The 21425-nt window shown below is 33.0% G+C and overlaps 1 protein-coding gene across 1 annotated transcript in view; it reads right to left on the reverse strand.

Annotated features, from left to right (window-relative positions):
• The window catches only part of LOC129216124 (cyclic AMP-dependent transcription factor ATF-1-like), a 34985-nt gene extending 15826 nt beyond the window's left edge, over window positions 1-19159 (reverse strand). Inside the window, exons 1-3 of the mRNA XM_054850283.1 lie at window positions 19109-19159; window positions 12938-13135; window positions 228-410 (exon numbers count right to left, since the gene is read on the reverse strand). Coding sequence (XP_054706258.1) covers window positions 228-410; window positions 12938-13135; window positions 19109-19159 — 432 coding nt within the window. The remainder of the gene's footprint in view (window positions 1-227; window positions 411-12937; window positions 13136-19108) is intronic.
• Window positions 19160-21425: the final 2266 nt, after the last annotated feature.

Raw genomic sequence — 21425 nt, forward strand, 5'->3', positions numbered from 1 at the left:
AAGGTCAAGCCTGAAAACTTATAAACGGAGCCCGTCCGAGTCCGGGGAATCATATTCAAAATGTTCAGTTCCTAAAAAGGGGGAAAAAAAGAAAGAAAGAAAGCCATTTTAAGTCCTACTGATTTCAACTAAAATACTTCGCAATAATTAGAACTCTAGGACAGCCAAAAATAGACATAAATAAAAAGTAAACTGTTAAAAAGAAACTTAAATATATAAATCCTTACTTGTACAGATTGGAGGGTAGCACCTCCTGGTGCCTGTATCACAGATTGCTGATTGGGTCCAGGTTGAATAACTGACTGTACATGAACTGGTTGATTTGGTATTGCAACGTGGACAATAGATACGCCGCCCCCAGCCTGTGGCACCGCAATGGCTTGAGTGTTCTGTGATGAAGAAGAAACCACCTGTAGTGCAAAAGTTCAAACTCACATAACATTCAGCAATATTACAACCGAGTTTGATCGCTTTCAGTTAATTCTAAATTAACAAAAGCCAATGGAAAGCAAACCGTTCCTCCATTCCTCTGCTATGGGAACAAAAGTATTTTATTAAAATTTTCTTCCTTGCTTTGTGAACAAATACTCAATACACTTTAGCAGGCACTGAATAAAAGAGAGAATAATTTTGAAGTGTTTAAAATTTTGCATGAAATTCTAGTAACAAGGAAAAATACCACCAAAAAAGCAAATATGCTAAACTATTTAAGTGAAATTTGATAGCAAAAATGCAAGATCAATAAAATTCGAAAACAAAAAGAATCCATTATTAAATTAATTTTCTGCTGCAATGAAAAGTGCTTATAGGAAAATGTAGCAACCTCGTAGTTTCATGTAATTCTGATTTATTATAATTATTTTTCGACATCTGTATAGTTTAAAGTACTGATACTTATCTACTTGTGAACAGTATATAAGTGGTAAATGTTAGCTAAATTCATTCTGTAGTAACAAAATCCTTTCTATTGGATTGAATTGATAAGAGTATTAGTACTTCAGCAGATCAAAATCAGTTCTGATACTTTCTTAACTTCTATTTCCTGTTTTCGTACATGATCATAATGTTTTCACATGAACATTCTAAAAGTAATCCTTTTTTACAAATACATTCATTCACATACAATAAAATGAGCTTTCATTGCTCTTAAATCAAGTCTTCTTTGGATTAGTATTCTTATAACTGCAATCAATAATAAGTGATCCAGTACATTAAATTATTCATTTTCAGTACATAATGCTAAATTTATAAAATGCATCTCACCATGGTAAAAACAAGAGTTCCAAGAAAAACTTTATCAAAAATCCTGAAGTGTAATTTTATTTTAACTAATTAATGTTCATATCCAGTATAAAAAACTTGGATATACAAAATGCATTGTTCCTCTGCTGTTTATGCTGTTAGTAGAACCAAGCCATCTCTTTTAGAGTAGCCTATTAAAAAGAATCTCCTGCTTGATCCAGTAGCTGCTTGTAATGAAGAGAGCAACCCCTGACAGACAATTCTTTGATGTCCTTTGCTTGTTTGTTTTTGGAGTTTGTATAGAGAAATCACAGCAGTAATCAGATCATTTTCTAAGAAAGGGGCATTAAGAAAATTACCTTCAACTCCTGTAACTAAAAGTTTACATCATACTATCCAAACTTTTTATTTTGATGTTAGCAAAAACAAATACTAAATTTTTCACAGAACAAAATATTAAGAAACAAATTGTTTGAACTGCTTTATTTGTGATGCCTTAACAGCTCTTACACAAGATTTTAGAAATCAGTGTTGACAAGTTTCTTGCAAAGTGGAAAACCTATGAGAAAAAACTCCCCCCCCCCCTCTCCAAAATAGATTTCTTCCAAGTGGAGGAAACTAATTCGCTAAGAATTTACCCTATAAGTTTCAATTACAAAACATAAAGTAAATTTATTTTAGAAAAACCTTAAATACTTAGTTACATCCATAAACATAAATTACTCATTATAAATTAATAATTTAACTATCTAACACAATCACTATTAACTCTCTCTCTCTTAACTTATTTAACACATATATTTAATGAGTCTAAAGACTCATTAAATAAATAAGTAATATTAGATCTCATAAAAAAAAATCCTAGAATAATTTGCCAAATCTAATTTTATGGCTGCAAAATAAAACAAGCCCTGAATTTTTGAATGCTTGCTTCATGCTCACTGCTTTTGGTAATGAAATTCATTTACAACGAAAATGCTGAACATGAAAAATAGGTTAACACAAAATGATATTTAGCTTCATGTTAAATGCATTCACTTTGCATATGCAAACAAAGAGTACTCAAATATCTATTTCCATAGGGTTAGTATGAAGCAACATGGCAACCAAAAGAGGCGACAACTGGGACTGAAGGGGGAGGGGGGAAGCACACGAAAAAAAGGAAAGAAAAAAAAGACAACTAAAAGCTATAGGACTTTTAATGACAGCAAAAAAAAAAAAAAAGAAAAGAAAAAAAAAAAAGAATTAAAAATAAATAAATAAAATGAGAAAAAAAGTACAAAATTTTGCTAAGTCTGGTTTTTAGAGCATATGAGTGGTAATTGATGCAAATTTAACAGCTTATCTCAAGTTTTTCTTAAAATTTTGATGAATTATGCACACAATACCTTTCCCCAAAGAAACACATAGCCATGAATTAGACTTTCATTATTTACCCCAAAGTAATTAATTTGAGATGTCACAAACACTTTGTAATAATTTCATTAAGCAAGTATGGCTTGTTTTAGTTAAAGAATTGATTTACTAATATCTAAACAATGAATACATGAACTGAAAGTTACTGTTTGTGCTAAATAATGTTTCGTAAACAGATATACAAAGTAAAACAAATAATTATGATCTGAAAGTTTTATACTTCTGCATTTTTTTATAATTTCTTACTCACACAAAAATTTGATAACCGAGCGGATTTCTCAATTATCGAACTATCCATGTTCCGCGCAAAAGCAGAATCAAAGAGTGAAAACTGAAAAACATTTTAAAAACCTGTCTTAAATTAATTACAAACATTTTATTTGTTAATAAATAGAAAATCACAACGGAAAATTATTAAATCATCGCGATTTTTCTAATAATTTTCTAACAATTAAATTGCATCATAGTCTTTCTCGAGCAGACAATTTTAATGTGATTGATCCATTGGTGCATTCATTAAGCTATTTTTATTTGCAGAAATAGTCCCAAAAGGAGCTTTTTCTTTAGTTCTTGATCTTCCTTGGATAAACACAAAAAGTTCATCTGGGTTATAAGGGATTTTAAAGTTAATAATGAATACATATATATATATATATATATATATATATATATATATATATATATATATATATATATACTAGCTGACCTAGCCACGCGTTGCTGTGGCAAAGAAGTTGGATTAAAATAAACTCATTATTTTAATAGAATCAAATAAATTTTTTAATAGAGCTTAAAATAGTATAGCCGATTTTAAAACATAAGAGATTGATAATGGGCGTGATTCAATGTAAAAACGATTCATAAATGTTCTTGAAAAATTATGGGCAGCTGATGTGGCCAATTTCTCCCAGTAACATGTCATGCCAAAACCCGGAAAGTTTTCCGATAAAAGTTAATAACCTTCCTGAAATTATCTCGGAAGCCTCTTGATAAATTCGAAGATCTTCCCGTTCGAAGTCAGTCGTGTTTCTAGAACTTTAGTGTAAACTTAGGAAGGGATTAAAAAAAAGCTTAGCACCTTTCTGATTTATTTAGGAACTTCTATAAGCATTAATGCAAACATAGCCAGAGCTTAGTCAGAACTGCAGGCAAGTATCAAAAATTTTTACTCAGTAACGTTTCGGATTTTTTTTTTTTTTTTACAGTGCAGGCTGAAGAAAGTACTTATTGAATTCAGTAAGTACTAACTAAATTTTCTATGGAAAAACCACTATACTTACGCTTAGTAAATTTTTGTAAGTATGACTTCGGCCAAAAAAAAAAGCAAAAATAACTTGAAAGTGATAGTAAATATCGAAACTGATTGTAAAATAACCGAATGTAGAAACTAAGCGTAAACCACCATACACTTTTAGATTCTACACTACATTTTATTCACCTCAGCTTTCTCTATAGTTTGTAATCAATAACTTCTTTACAAAATACACTAACTAAATTAAAAACATATAAAATTAAATTTTTTCAATGAAGTAGATAACATTGACTTCAAACTATTGTTTCTGTTATTTGAAAACTGAAAACTGTCTAAGCACTAAGTTGTGCACAATGTTCTTGCTTAACCAGTCTTTTGCTAATACGAAAAGTATGATAACTTTCCACTTGTGAGTAGGCGATATATGGTTGCCCATGAGAGAAATATTTATGTTTCAAGTCCAAACAGAAAGAAGACATTGTTTGTTCGTGAGATCTATTTATGGTCTTTGCAAAAGCTAAATGAATCAAAAATTGAAGCCTTTCAAATGTGTTTGAAAATTATGACGCTATTAATGGATTACGTGGCAACACAAATATTTCTCCTTTAAATTTTCCCGTCAAAATTGTCGACTTTTGATGAAGAAACGTGTACCGTTGCGTAATTTAGGTGGGTTTAAATCGCGAAAAAGAATAAATTGTTGAGCCAATTTTCAACCGGAAATCGTGTAGTCGCATTCCTGGTGTATCCAGGGAATTTAAAAATTCAGTTGGAATGTTTACTGCTTTGTTTTCATCGAGTCGATAGCTCAACTATCAAGTGACGGCATATCATAATAACTAAGTGGTAAATTTGAAATTGAAAGGCAAAAACCTTCAGTTTAAACTAAAGCTTCATACTCATCTCTGGTGTGAAGTCTGGATTTGGACATTTGTGTGCTTGTTAATCTTTATGAAATACGTCTTCAAACGTGAAAGTTATATAGTTTCTCCTTAAAAAATGATGATTGTGTTAGATAGTATGTCGTCAAAATTGTTTTAAACAGTTGATGAATAGTGTTACTCCTTAAGTCAAACCTGCATTAGAAAGTGTCAACTCCCAATGACTTTGTGTGACCAATAAATACAATTTGCGACATGCATCGGGATATGTATTTGACAGTCGACAATTGACGATCCACAAATATTCCTGTCTGTTCGGGAATGTTTACCGAAAACAAAACTGCTACAAAACCAGCACGTTTACAGAGGCAATTATGATTTTTAAAAAATTTAATTTATCTGGGAATAGACTCTCAATTAGTTCACTTTTTGTCTCAACCGCAGTGTAGAAATTGTCTGGCTATTTGTTGTACTGTATAATTTGATACAGTTCAATTTCACCGTTTCCAATACCCAGCAATTGCTTAGAAAATACTTGTGTGATTAGATTATTTTGCTTTGATAATCACATGTTCATGGCCAATCGCATTATCTCGACATTACGCTATAAAAACGATTGTTTTAAGCATGCGTTGATTTCATCGGAATAACTGGTAATGTCTGCCGGAAGTCCCAGACAGTATTCAAACAATTTCGCCTAAAAGTTTATCGTTGCCGTTCAAATCTTGCACAATCCTAGGATGTGCTTGGAATGAATGCTTTTACTCATGAGCCATAGTACACTTATCCCAAATTATAATTTCACTCTCTTGCAACACTACAGCCATTCCACGTTTTTTTTTCTTTAATGTTACACATTGCGTTTTGTTTGTTATGAATATCTAATAGGCAACTTTAAAGCTGAATGTGCTGTTCGTCTACCATCTAAAAAAAGTAGCAGCAATGCCTGACAATGCAATTGTCACTACAATTTTCTGCTGCGAACGTATCTTTGCAAGAATTAATGATATTAAAAATGTCTTGGGGAACAAAATAAAGAAAATAATTGTTTTCCGCTTAAATTCAACAACCTTCCTGAAATTAACCTGGAATATTTTTGAAGAATTCAGTAGTCTTCTTGGTCAAAGGCAGTTATGATTATGGCACCTTCAGAGAAGCCTAACGCAGGTTTATTATAACAATCTGGAACCTTCCTGATTTTCTAAGAAAGCTCTCAAAGCATTAATGCACACATTGCCAACGCGAAGACAGACTCTCAAGCAAGTAGTTCGAATGTAACTCCTCTGCAACTCTTGCAAAGCTTCGTGATCCAGATATCTTTTCGCACTCATTGGGTGCTGAGTCAAACTGGACGAACAGTAATCGCTCCGAAACCGATACACCTATTAAATGTGTTTAGTTAATCTTGATACTGGTGGAGAAATTTTTTTGTCACAACGGTGTGAAATCTGCAATTTGTAGCAATTCAAGGAAATGTTTTGAAAAATATAGTTGATTTTCTCAGGAAGTGAATAATAACCTGTAATATCCCGAAATGTCATATGGAAATTCTAAGCAACATTTCCGAGTTTTTTTATCATGGTGTTTTTAGCAGTAAGTCATATGATGTTAGAGTTATATCAATTAATTAACTTACACTGCCATCTATTAAGAATTTTTAGAACTAAGCAATTAATTCACACAATTATTGCATAATTACTATGAAATTTGCAATAAAAAATTATTAAAACTATCCTATCTTTTAAGTTGGACCAAATGAGACATACATATGAAATTTGAGAAAAATCGGTTGAGTAGTTTCGGAGTTTACCCCGAACAAACATCGTGACACGAGATTTTTATATATATATATAGATTTTAAAAAAAGTGAAAGATCCATTTATTTATATTTTTCCTCATTGAAGGAACATTAACAGAAAAGCAAGACTTTGTCAAAAAAGAGGGACGATTTGGCAAGGCATTCAGACAGTGAGATGGTGAGTCAAACTCAGGACTGTCCTGCCAAAATGAAGATGTTTGGTCAGGTCACTTTATTCAAACATAATGCTATTAAATCTTGGTTAAAATGTTCATGTGAAAACATAGATAAATATCACACTTCCAGGCTCTACTCCCACTATTCTTAAGTCTCTCAGCAAATATGAATTTTTTGAAGAATTTTGATGATGTGCTACCTTTTCTATTTAATTTTAATCACATATTTAAATTTATCACTAGAAGAATATTACGAAGTATATACAAAACATACAAAAGATAGAGCAAACATTTACACTATATAACTTTATAAAGATGTACACACTATAAACCTCTAATAAAGCAGACAATAAATGATAAATCTATTTGAAACTCTAAATATAAAGCAAGTTATATTCGGATTAAATGTTATTGGGATTATAGAGATTTTGATTAACAAAGTTCTGCTGTATTAGAAATAATATTGTATACAAATAACAGGGGTGACTACAGGCTATGCAATTAAATTTTTTTACGGAGAGGGCAGAAGTTCCATTGCGCATGATGGGATGTATCATCATCGCCTTTGTTGAGATGGGAACCATTAGTCGATTGCCCCACCTCCCAGATTTTGGAAACATAATGTAATTACATATTGCCGGATGTATTACGATTTTTTTTTTTTTGATAAAATGTAAGGAGTGTATACCTTGGGTATATATCTTTCACCTTCACCCAGACTTAGATAAAATGAAAAGCTTTCTGCGAACACAAATCCTAACTGGAAAATTTTCTGCAAATAATTATTTTGTCTGACTCACCCTTGAATAAAAAATTAAATTTATATTCAAATATGAAAGAGACAAAAAAAAGTGCTTTAAATCATTTAATTTTTTTTTTTTTTACAATTACATATAGTTTGCTTATTTTTCACCAACTGAAGAAAACTGTCAAAACCATTTTTTTTTGCACATGTGCTTTAAAAGGTTTTTGGAGAAAGGCTTTAACAGAAATAAACTCTGGGATTTTCTTTGAAAAAAAAATTTTTTTTTTGTTTTAAATCAACGTCAGCAGTTTGAAAAAAAAAAATTTCTGCAGAGCCAAAAATTTTCTGCTAACACAGTTCGCGCGTTCGTCTAACCCTAACATTAGTCCCTCTTAGTCCCTAAGATTATGCAAGACTGCCTCCTCCCACTTAAATGAAAGAATAAAATAAAGGTAATAATACAACTTAAAAAAATTACTAAGATCAAAAGTCTTTAACTAATGGATCTTTCTCTCTCATATTAAGTACTATATTATATAATCATATTAAGACAATGTTAGATAGTTACACCTAATCAAGGACAGACCCAGCTTCTGGTTTAGGAAGGGGTCATCATCAGAAAAGGGTTCAAAGTGCAATTTTTGGGCAAAAAAAGGGTCTGGGTCAAATGTTAAGAAATATAAGTTTCAAAACACTGATTAGGTTATACTTGGTTGTTTACGGGGAGTGGGGGGGGGGGGGCTGGATCTGCGCCTGTCCCTCATGTGAAGTGTAAAATTGATTTATTTAGGGAATCTTTAAGACCACAAATCAAATAGAGAATAATTTGAAACTATTAAGAAAATTTATCAGATAATAATTATGGTAAGAGAAAAAAAAAACTCCTACACAATGCATGAATCACTGAAATAATGAGAGCAGAAAATGTATTCACATAACAATCACATTTAACCCACAGTGCATTTTAAAGGCATCGATTTAATTATTACAGTTTTTAAAAGATCAAAAGCAACACAGGTTTAAAAATTTCAAATCAGAAAAACCCTAATAGCAGAAGTAAAGTAGGATTTTCAATACAAATGAGGCAGTGAGAAACAAAAGGAAGTAAGTGCCGAAATTAAAAATTTGGAGATGACCAGTACAGGGTAAGATAACTTCTCTTTTGTCTAGGGGCACAAGATAGTAGCACTGGTAGGTGCAGTTATACAACATGATATGAAAAAGATCAATGAAAGTCTACCATGGATTTAAACTTTGAATGTGTTCATTTTTATATCTTTGCTTTTCACTGCTCCATAACACATTGTATGCAGATGGTTATAAATCAGCTATGGTAGGATTTAATCTTAAATTAGGATATTTAAAATAAAAAAAAAATAAAAAAAATCAGTTTTCAAATTTTTTATATCTGAATTCTTTAAGCATTTCACTTAAGTAAACAAGATTTTGCAAAAGAAAATTGAGAATGGTTGACTCATTGATGTAGTTAGACCCCCCCCCCCTTTTATTAACTTCTTATACTAAAAAATTATAATCAATATATAATAGGACATGAACATCACATGATTTTTTTTTAATGGACTTAGTTTAAAATTTCAAAATCAATTAGAAAGTGTATTGGTCCCTAACATTATACATCCTAAAAATTTTGTCTAATAAAAATTGTTTAATTCCGATGATAAAGGAGATACAAACATAATGCTATTAAAAGTGAGCATTATCTATAACAAAAGTAATGTACTTTTTGGTTTGCTATCTTCATATATTATCTATATAGACTTAATTTTAAAGCAAAAATCCTCTTTTCTATCAGCACAAAAAAGTTTGCAAATAAGAAAGTAAGTCTTTCTAATATTTATTTTCAAAAGAGTTCTAGTGAGGTTAATATTCTATGCTGAAAAACAAAATTTAAGAACCTTAAATAGGCGAAAGTGGTAACAAGGTTTTGAAAGTCTCATCGCCTAAAATTTAAGAGATCTTGTTTTTTTAAAAACCTAACACACTATGAGTAGCTTCTTAGCTTACAGATTAATTTGCTTCATAATAAGTAACTTATATAAAAATTTTCTCTCATGATCTCTGTTAATTAACTGATAATACTTGCTGAAAAGTCTTAGTATTTTAGCACACAAAAACACATTCTGTAACTTGAAATTCATGCTGCCAAACTATTACAAAACTCTATCAGGTTTTACAAAATAAAATTGAGAGCTTTTAAGGAGTGCAAAATGTTTAAATTAAGCTCTTTTAGGTGGAAGATAGAGATGAGAGTAAATTAAAATTACAGCACAAAATTATTGAAGAAGGAAGCATGTCTAGTGTGTACATGATTTTTTTTTTTCAAGAAAGACCGACAAAATTATTATAAAATAACAAATTGAAAAATTAGTTCCTTTAACTTAAATCTTCAAGCTAAATAGCTATAAAAAATTATTTTACCAGGCAGTTAGTAAATTTTATTTCTTTGCTTTGAATTTTTTCAACCTTTTTTGATACAATACACATTAAATATTCACTTTTGTGAAGGAAAAATAAATCAGAAAATCAATGTTTTTAAAGCACAAACTGCAAAAATATTGCAGAAAGTTTTTTTGAGGTTAAGTTTTTTCCTATCTCTCCAAAACACATAATTCTGCTCTTTGCATTTTGTGCATTTGGCGGGTTTCGGCAATATTTAAGGTGGTGAGCTCTTGCTATTAAGGGGGGCACCCCTGACTAAAAGGTCTAAGTTCACCCAGCTGAAGGATTATTAAGGGTTCATCACTACCACAGGAAATAGCTCATTTATTGTTTTCATAACATTACACATAGAAATAGAAGATCTTAGCAGATACTTTAAACAGCCAGCCTGCAAGTGGGCAATGGTAACACACATCAATTGTTGCATAAAATACTGTAAAAGCACTTAGTTTTGTGATGCTTATGAGCCTGTCATAATAGCGAAATTTCAGCCTCGCAAAATACCTTTTTGATCATGACAAATTCGAGAAAACCATGGCTCGCAAAAATGAGTGCTTTTACAGTGTACCCTACAGAAACTCAACGTATGTTAGATCTTAGTGTCATAACACAAACAAATGAGCTTTATGAAGAACATAAACTCGATTCCAACAGCTGAATTTTGAAAATTTTTGAACCATATTTAAATAATTATTTTCCCACTTAGTAATCAACATATCTCAAATAACAACTACCAATGCCAGATTTCAACCAAATTTCATTTATGATACAAATTTATCTTCGAAGAATTAAACTTTCAGAGTAACAACAACCAATGTGATGTAATGCTTTGGTGTGGAGTTAGGATAATCATTTACTTAAGTTGGGTAATTTTTGTTTTTCCAACAAGTACACTCCTGATTGTTTGCGGGCGGCTTTTTTGCAGGGGGGATCATCCGTGGCTGTTCACACTTTCGATAAAATGTTTTTTTCAGCGCTAATTTACGTATGTGCATAAATTTTAAGTTAACAAGTGCAAAATTTATATTGAGACATTCCTATATCTTTCTTCCCCTTCCTTTCTAATGACATCAAACCATTTAACTTTAGTGAAACCCGACTAGTTGAAATCTGATTTTTAATTTTACGCCACTTGCTGCTTTAGCTCTACACTACTTACTGCTTTAGATCTGCACTACTGACTGATTTTTAGGTCTACACTACTCATTGCTGAAGATCTACACTACTGACTGATTTTTAGGTCTACACTACTCATTGCTGAAGATCTACACTACTTAAGTGCGTAGATGAGCGACCGGACCAGTCTTTTTCTAAAAAATTCTTCTCCCCTATGATTTTAATGAAACTCAGTTTTATACGTTTAACTAGTTCTGTTTGCAGTATTAAATTTGCATAATTAGAGATCTTTTTTAGCTTTTCATAAATGTTTTTTACATGCAGTTATTGTTTTCATTTTCATTTATATTTATACAGCCGTTGCTGAATTTTTTTAGCTATTGCTTGTACTAGTATCATTTTTACCTATTTTCCGGGTTATCTGCCAACTGGCTTATCCGCCGTTACCATGCCACCCTATACTGGGGATAATCGAGAGTTTACTGTAGTAATTTTATGATGAGCTAAAACAGCTAATGTTACTTGTAATTCAGGTATAATTATGCACATTATTTCTCATAGGTGGTTTTTTTTTAGGCAGATACACCATAACTTAAATAAACTTCATCAAACTTCATAACTAAGTCAGTGTTTTAAAGATTTTTTTCACTGCTATTGGCAAAAAATAAACAAATCAAACATACTATTTTACGGAGAAAAAAAAATGAGTTTGACGAATTCATTCTATTAAATGGCAAATTTTCACTTGCGTTGCTCTGCTATCTGAGGAGGAGCAATAAAAGTAATTTTACTTGGCAAAAGTTTATCAATTTTGTCATGAAGGAAGTGATATGTAAATACATTCATCAAATGTTAAAATGCTCATTGCACATTTTTTTGTATGTGTTTGTCATATTTCAAAATTTAAACCATGCTTGATTGAAACAATCAACCGTTCTACTCTACACAGCATTTGTATCCATCATGCACTTACTCCAAGCACACACTTGGAGTAAGAGTACTTTAAATGTGTTCAAGCAAGACAATGACTTTAGTTCTATACATCTTCTTAATGTAGCTTAAGACGATTCTGCTTTGAAGTGTTTAAAATTTCACAGAAATCGGGTGTAACATTTAGATTTAGCCAGAAAATAATTAAAAAACTTTACGGCAAATTTTTTTCTAAAAAGGATATTTTTGACATTAGGTGTTGTTGCACCAAAGTACGTACATAGAAGTAGAGTACATGTTCCACATAAAGTTCATACAAAACAACGATCTAACATATTTCAAGTTTCTGCACATTCATCATCATCCATTATGCGACAGCTCGGGATGAGCTGAGATTCTGCACCAGTCATCCAAAGCCTTCCCAATTCTCAGCGAAGCTCTTCAAATTTTTAGATCTAAAGACAAAACTTGTCTATTGGCATCCTATCCACCCAACCCAGCTTTGGTCCTCCACTTCTTCTTGTACCATATGGTTTGGTCATTAAGTTTTCTTTCGACTGTTGCTATTGTCAAGGAGGATAACATGGCTGAGCACATTTAGACGGCTAATCTCAATATTGTGGACAGCATCTGGATACATAAATAAATTGTACAGTCATCATAGCATATCCTATTAGGTTTTTATTCCCTCATAGTCAGGATCCAGAGGTCATCAGGAGAGGTCAAAACAGGACATATTAAGGTCTCATAGATTGATTCCCCCCCCCCCGGTTCGATAACAAAACATCGTACATTGCCTTCCACAACGATCGATACACCTGTTACCGTGCAGCTGCCCAAGTGTGATGTAAGTGGCACAATATAAATATTTGCAGAGCTAAGGAAAGAGAGAAAGATTAAAAAAGAACATTGGGTACCCACATGCTTGACCTGGGCGGGGGAAGCCAGAACCACTGTCCCGTTCGCTCTGACCTGGGCTGCCGAAGAGGTACGAGGCTGTCCTCCACTTTCTCCCTGGCCCACGGTGCCACTACCAACGGCAGAGGAATGGTCTCCGCCCGCCGCCTGGGAGGTCTCGACCGTGGCACTCTGGTCGGCCACCAGCGTCTCCATAGCATGCTGCACATGGGGGAGAGAGAGAAGAAAGACAGAGGGGGTTGGTTGAAAGCTGAACAAGCACTGGACAAAAGCAATTAGCCAATTTAAATGGTCAAAGAGAGTGGCAAGCAGGATCTAATGCACATTCAACTAAATCAAATTATTACAGAAGATATGCACTGACAACAACAAACCTCTTTCACCTTCGAATGAAATATGACACTGAAGATTCGAAAGTTAAAAAAAAAAATAAATAAATAAAAATAAGTTACTGCATTTTCCACTTACAGCTGATTCTCTATTGAACAACTTTCAAGGTATCCCCAAAAACCGACTCTATGTAGAATATATCCTTTAACAGAATTTTTCTAAATCGACAGTGGAGGATCTTAGACCGTAAAAAGTAGTCTTTAAATAGAGAAAGTCGTTAAACAGAGAACCAACTGTATTTTCTCTACATTGCACACCTGCCAATTAGAAAATCTCAATATGAAAAAATATTTCACCAAAACATGTGAATCAGCAATACAAACTCTACTTACTACATATATTACACTTATAATCCTCCAATTTTCAAAAGCTCAAAACTTCTCAAAGTACTAACTTCTCAAGTACTAACTGTATTTATTGTTAATACTATTTTTAAAGTTACAAGAAAAACATTATCCTATGCCATTGCTCAAAAAGACTTGAGCAAAATATTGAAGCTACTTCTTTATAACAGCAAAAACGAACATACCAAAACTTTTGAAAACAATTTGAATAACTCAGTTTTCCAGCTCTAAATTTTTCTGAAACAATAGAGTACCTTGACTTTCGAAATTTATCACCATCCTAAACAAAATTAATACTTATTAGATAAAATAATTGTTTATAAAATTTTTAGAAACAATATTTTTGGTGAGCCTGGCAAAATAAAGGATAAATTTTAGAAATAGTGTTCGCTTGAATTAATGCAGATGAAACTGGATATACATTTTTACATGGGAGTGGCAAAAAGGATTTAAGCGTCCTCAACAGTAGAGCGAAGTCCTTAGTAGTAGATAAAACACATGAGTCGAAAATAATCGTTAATACAAAGATATTAATGTCTAAGTTGTAGAATCGCACTGTAAACAAAAGTGAGCAAGTGGTACAGAAGCGGATGCGATTGGATTTCGAAAGACGTAAAAAGTCGGAACTGACTGTAAAAGTAAAAACAGCAAAAATGTTATGCCTGATGCGATGAAGTTCGTAAATTTTCCAACGTTACATTCATTAAATTTCTTTGGAACTAAAACTAATTTGAGCTTTGATTTTTATAATTATTTCGAAAAAAAAAAAATCACTTGTCTAAATAGCAAGCTAATTATAAACAAAGAGTGCACTCCTTTTTCTCTTTCTTATAAATGCAGCCCTTCAATGTTAGCCCTATTCTTTACTAATCTCCCCTTCAAACACAACGCATTAAATATAAAGTTTTCTAAAAATACTCACTCGTCACACGGCGAGTGAATAATAATAATGGAGAATGAAAATAAATAAATAAACTGGCAACTTTTTCCTGCGCTTTTCTATCTTTCTTTCTCTTTTATGAAACAACTGATGTAGATTAACAAATTGCTTTTATTCCTGCAGATTTCTTATTTAAGATCCTGTCGGCAGCAGACTCATTTAGTTGTGAAAACTCTGGCTAGTAAGTTAAATGGATCTACGGGCTACTAGCAACTAACTCCAAATTAGAATTTTCAGGTCTAATAAGGTCAGTTTTAATCATGCAAAAAATGTATTTAAATAGCATTCTCAAGTGTTCTGGATACATTTTTTTAACAGAGAAAAAAAGAGCAAAAAGTTTTTATCCTTCAATTTTTTCCTGCTTCCGAAATTTCAGAATAAAAATATTCAGCGAATTTTGATTTGAATCAAGACAAATCCTTCCCCATGTGAACGATCTCAATCATTGTATTCCTGCTACATCAACAAAATCCAACCATGCGCAGTGGCGTAGCTACTGTTTCTGCTACACGGTAAACCAGAGGTTCCCAAACTTCAGACCTCCGCGGTCCCCCTCCGGAAAAAATTACGAACTTCGCGAACCCCCCCCCCCCCCTCAGAGCGCAAAAAAAAAAAGTTTTGACACTATTTTTTTCTAATATATTTTTATACTTTTTTCCGTTTAACTTTATTTATTTATTCACTGTTGTGTTTATTTTTCAGAGCTCTTTTCAGGTTTTCATTTCTTACATTATTATTTTGAGTTATGAAAGTCAAATTGTATTTGGAATTCAGTTAGGAATAAAAATATTACCAAATTTCTACACCAAGTTTACTAATGAAAATGAACTTTTGAAATCAGCGAACTGTTAGCCTAGTTTAACTGTGTTAATTTTTCATATGAGTTGTACTTTTATGGCGCATTAGGATTTCAATTATTAATTATGGATGTAAATGGATGAGTCTTGAAAATTTTGGAGCAAAAGTTTTATTTGAAGTATAATATCCCTCCTGAAAAAACGTGCCGCAATACATAAAATACACCGCTGCTCAGTCATTCCATCCGAGGACTGCAGTTTCATGCTTTTTAGCAGTCATCAACCCGGAATAGGAAGTAAATGAGCAGGAGGCGAAAAACCCTCAATGTTTATATTTTACTTAACACAGTTTTGTAACAATGTGAACTTCGTCATGTATACAAAATTACTGAGTAGCATGTTTACTTCCAAGAGTTCTGGGGGGGGGGGGGAGGCTGCCACGTCCTGCATAAGCAAGAACTTTTATTCCTCATAAAAGTGCTTCCTTTATGAATTAAAATCTCGTTACTCGTCAGTCAATCTCAATTATATTTAACGTTTTTGCTGGACAGCACAGCGGACCCCCTGGCATAGACTCGCGAACCCCCGGGGTCCGCGAACCACAGTTTGGGAAACTCTGCATTAAACCATCGAAAATATTTGAACTTAAAATTGAAAACTATATTTCAGGAAGAAAGGAAACTAATTTAATCCGCATTCTTCCAACAAAAAAAAGGGGGGGGGGGAGAGGTGTCAGGCGCCTATCCCGGGGAAGTATTCTGAATGTACATCAAAAAATCACAGTTTAAAGTAACGTTTTTGTTTTTCTCTTCCGAATCTTCATCAAAACTGAAGTCAGTTTTAGCCTTTGTTGGCGTTCGAGTTCTCAAAAAAATATTTTCAGAAATTTAAATTTTGAATATACAATTTAAGTGCACCTTAGAAGACGCTAAAGGAGTGAGGAAGGTTCAGAGGTTCACTATGGAAATATTTGAATACTAAGAAGCGCAGCTGTAGTCATTTCAAAACCTTACATTTTGAAGGATTTTATTTTCTTTGCCTCCAGCAAGAGATTTAAAGAATTATTATCTAAATTAGATTTTTTTTTTTCACATCAAATGTGCAAAATCGATGGCCCCAAAAGTATGCCACCCCGGGGCGCACCGTCCCCCCCCCTAGCTACGCTACTGCCATACGTACACCAGGACACGTACGGATGTGGTTTGTGACGCAGACAGCTCCATTGAAATTTTCAAGGGGTTGATATCAAAGGGTTTCGATCTCATCGGGAGGGGGGGGGGGTGCAGGGGAGGGTCAAAGGGTCAGCTGATCCCCCTGTGACAAGAATTTTACTATGCTTATTGTTAAATTAAAAAATTTTTACATCCGAAAAAATAGCACATGCAATAAATGTTAACATTTTTTTGGTTAGGTTATAATGTTAGATACTTCTTCTCATCGCGTTGTAGTTCAAGGGATTGACAGAGTTCGTTCACTGATGGATTTGTGCTGTTTTCAGTTTGTTGTTCATTAAAAAAAAAAAAAAAAAAAAAAAAAAATTCTAATGACTTTAACGTTTTTCCAGAGCACTCTTCCACCTCAAACTACATGTGTGTGTGTGTGCTTTTTCCAACTATTTTATATCTGTAATATCATATGTTCAAAGCCTATACGTTTATGTGATCAACCTGTCTGCCTAGTACCTAATGAAATATGACTTTTGAAGAAAATTTTAGGGAATATGACTCGTGGTGCTAATTGTGGCATTGAAAAATTTAGGGGGGGGGGGGAGTATTTGAAAAGGTTTGATCTCATTTATTAGGGAGGTGCTCCGTAGCATATGACGGGGTGTGCTATCACCCTTGGAGGGTTGGGTAGTCCTGATTTACTTATGTTTTAAGGATGTATAACGCTGGCCATTGAAACTTGACCCCCCACACAAAAATTTCTGGATCCGCCCCTGGGGAAGGGGCTCTCATTTGTGATGGAGGTAGTTGATAATTGCTAATTTTTGAGTGGGTGCGCCATCGCACATTAGAAGGGATGGGCACCTCTGTGTGCGCAAAAGCACACAAGAAAAAAAAAAGTCATTTGGACACCACAATACTTCCTAGTCTTTTATCACTTAAATGAACAGGTTCATGTACTCATGCACGTGAGTTACAAGAAAAACTCTTTAAATGCATATTTTTTAAACTTTTCGACACCTATTTAACAACAAAAAAAAAGTTAAAGGTTGACAAAAGCACTTTAAAGTTAAAAGACATATGATCTTTTTGAAGTCTGAGGTCTGATGTTGCAAAATTATTAAATCGAACGTGCAAAAGGAACTAAAATATAATTTAATAGTGCCTGTTAGAGTGAACAAAAACAAAACAAAATAAATAAATAAATAAATCCAATCATTCCCTACTTGAAAAATCCTGGAACAGCTCTTGATTGTTTATCCAACAATGCAAGAGAGAAAAAAAAAAAAAAAAAAACAATGGTGTCCCCCAGTTTCGTCGACACAACATTCCCCGCCCCCCAGTTTCAATTATTCTTTTCGATAAATGTAGAGGGGGGGGGGAGATTTTAAATGTCCATGAAACTGGAGGTAAATCAAATAAATGTAATGCTTTGCAGTCTGAAAATCAAAAACGGGAATAAAGATATGTCATCATTTCATGTATGGTGCAACTCTTAATTTGCATTGACATTTGAAATATAGCTGGATACTTTAAGTGACCATTTATTTTTTCCCCAAAAACGTGACATTTTCCGGTTTTAGGCAACTTCACGTAAATATATATATGTAATAATGTACAATTTTGCTGAGTCCGTTTAGTGCTTACTTTAAATAAGAATTTACTTTTAAAATCAGCATTGTACAAGTCCCACATTGGGCAAGTTCGTGTTCAATACGGCATATTTTACCATATGCTGATCTAAATTCTCAAAAATTGCTCTTTCGTGCCATTGAATTTGCACAAATTTTCCGAAAATTCAATTCTTAATTTTCACCCCCAATAAATTTTCAATTTAAAGTTGCCGTTCAAATGAATTTGCAAATTGAGACATTCACACTAGAATTTTTAGCATGAAACAAATCAAAATCTGTAACTAAAAATAATTGGATTTTTTTTTTTTTGCACTGCTGACTTTTTTTCTCTCTCTCATAACCTAGCTTATCGTTTTTTGTTGCGGCTGAAAATTTGATTAGTTATCTAAACTATGACATCAAATGCAAAACTTTGTCAGCGAATAGATATGTCAAATAACGAAATGTTTTTAATAATTAAACACATGAAAAACAACGAGCATTTCTGATAAGTTAATCGTGAAGTAAAGAATTAAAATTGTTCGTACACCACTTTCTGACGATTAATTTTTCACTTCCTCAAAACAAAAGCAAACAGATTTAATTTCTATGTAACATTTTGATAATGTGCTTTGGAAGATGCATAAGGGGCTGTCTATAAATTTTACGTCAAAATTATTTTCACCCCCCCCCCCCCTTCCCCAAAGCGCCACCTCATTCATGGACAGCCTCTAATCACACTAAAATAAAATCAAGTACTTGAGCAAAATTGAGTAGATTTATTAAGTTTATTTTTCATATTATCAATTATACTTAATTTATACATTGAATAACTTCAATTAATCAAAAGGTACACAAGCAGTGATTCTCCAAAAACGTGTTTATTATTTACAAAACCAGTTATTCATTTCAATCCACAACAACCTTGAAAGGAAACCTCTGGTCGGAATGCCAAACAAGTGCGAAAGATATCATTTTGGAAGGTGCACAGTGATGGGCACCCATATGCAAAATTTTAATGGGGGGGGGGGAGGGCTCAGATATTTTCCCCATGAGGAACAGTTTTCTTCATAGAAACTGATTTCAGTACAGATTAGAGTTATTAAAATTTGTTTTTTTCTTTTTTTTTAAATAACTCATTCATTAATGGCTGGATAAAAAATGTTTTTTCATTTTTGCAAAGAAAAAAATACTAAAAGCTATAAAGTTCTAATTTTTAAGGGGGGCTTGAGCCCCCACTTACCCCTCTACATGAGCGCCCATCTGGCACAGTTAGCAAAAAAATGTTAAAATTACTTGTTGCTGACAACTCATTATCATTTTTAATGCTCTATATACAAGATATAACTATAATTAACTCTTTTGTTGTATGTCATTTTTTTATTGTTATTATTACTTCTCGTATTTCTCCGTTCTTTTTTACACCAAGACACAAATTTAACCTATGAACCAGTGACTGAGATTACATTAAAATAGTAAAGGTTTCTTTTACCCCGATTTTAAAGCTTAAAGTAACATTTTTCATGTAACTAATTCAGAAATGACAGTAATACAATTAGTAAATTCAGTAAATACATTTTTCATGGAACTAATTCAGAAATCCAAGCAAAAAAAAAAGGGGGGGGGGAAGAAAAAAAAAAGGCATTTTGTTGCAAACCAGCATTCTATGAACAGCTCCTCGTTTTTTCCAATAAAGAAGCTGTGAAAACTTACAGTAAATTTTCACAGGAATTTTATATTTTGATCGGATTATAACAGCCTAATGCTCTGTCTATGCTCCTCCAAAGCAATGATTTTATTCACTTGAGTTGAAACAACTCTTCACAAATAAACCAAAAAAAAAAAAAAAGAGGCAAAGAGTTTTATTGTTTTTTTTTAAAAGGGAAAGTGTTGAACCAATAATTCGTAATGAGATTTGCTTCAAAATGAAGTTAGTTTTCTACACCGCTCACCTTCTTTGAAGGGTAAAAAAAGAAAGAACATTATTCTCGCTAACGAACCAACTCCACATTTCTTTTAACCAGTTTGAAACACGAAACAAACAAAACAAAACAAAAAAATAAATATTCGGAAAACTGAGAAAGCTGTTGCGCACAAACAAATCAACACAACAGTGAATTATATGAAATAAATACGTATTTTTTTCTTTTTAAAAAACAAATTCGCTGTTTTTGCTAATGTTTGGGGAACTATCCGATCAACAATTTAATGCAGTTCATATCCGGCAAAATCGCGAATTCTACTACTCAATCCGGCCTGAGTCAGGAGTATGACGTCATCTATAAACACGTGATCTCCCTCCGGCATCGGATGACGTCAACGCCTGCGTCACTAAGCTTTTGATGTGGGAGCGGCTCACGAACCGCACTACCAGTTCTATAGGGCCAGTTTTTGGCAAAAATAGTTATCACGAACCAGACCCCTCCCCTCCTCGAAAAAAAAAGCAATACCGAATAGATTCCCTTCATGCTTTTTTAAACTAATTTTAAAGAAATTTGGTTTAAAATCACACAAAATTGGGGGGGGGGGTAGCTGAAATGCAGAAGGAGAAAAGAAAGTGACTTGCCGATGTTCGAATTTTTTAATGTGATTCAGCAATCAGAAAAATTAAAATAGCAACAAGTATTGCATTGCAATTCAATATTGGTAGCATCTTTGGGAAATATTGTGGATTATTCCATTCCATTCCATTTCGGGTGTGTGCCCAACTGGCGGGGGGGGGGGGGGGGGGCATGGCATAGGTTGCGCCATTGACATTTTTTAGGAGGTTAGGAGCATTTTTCGCGTTTTTTCGTAGCACCTCTGGTTTATTCCAATTTGTCATTACAGAATTTACAAAAAAAAAAAAAAAAAAAGATGTTCAACAAATTTATAAATTATTTCATTACATTACATTTTTACTAACAGTTCAAAGAACTACCCTCCTTTTTCGGCGAGGTGACCACCGTTTCCGAATTTTTAGTAACAGTCCCGACTATTTTTCCTCCAATTCATTTTTTGGACATGAATTTCGGGCATTTGTCCCGATACTAATGCTGCAACTGAACAAGTATTTAGCATTATGAAGTTATGGACTAACTAGTTAAATAGAAGGCGGGGGTTAAAAGTTGCAAAAATTCTCAAGACTGAAATGTTTCAAATAAAAAAAAGAAGCGTATCCAAAAATTAGTTTTTAAGTTAATAAAACAGAACTTGATACGAGTTTGCTCTTAAGAAATAAAATTATAACAAAATAATTTAC

The sequence above is a fragment of the Uloborus diversus genome, chromosome 1 (genome assembly GCF_026930045.1).
Source record: "Uloborus diversus isolate 005 chromosome 1, Udiv.v.3.1, whole genome shotgun sequence".
Taxonomy (NCBI): Eukaryota; Metazoa; Arthropoda; class Arachnida; order Araneae; family Uloboridae; genus Uloborus; species Uloborus diversus.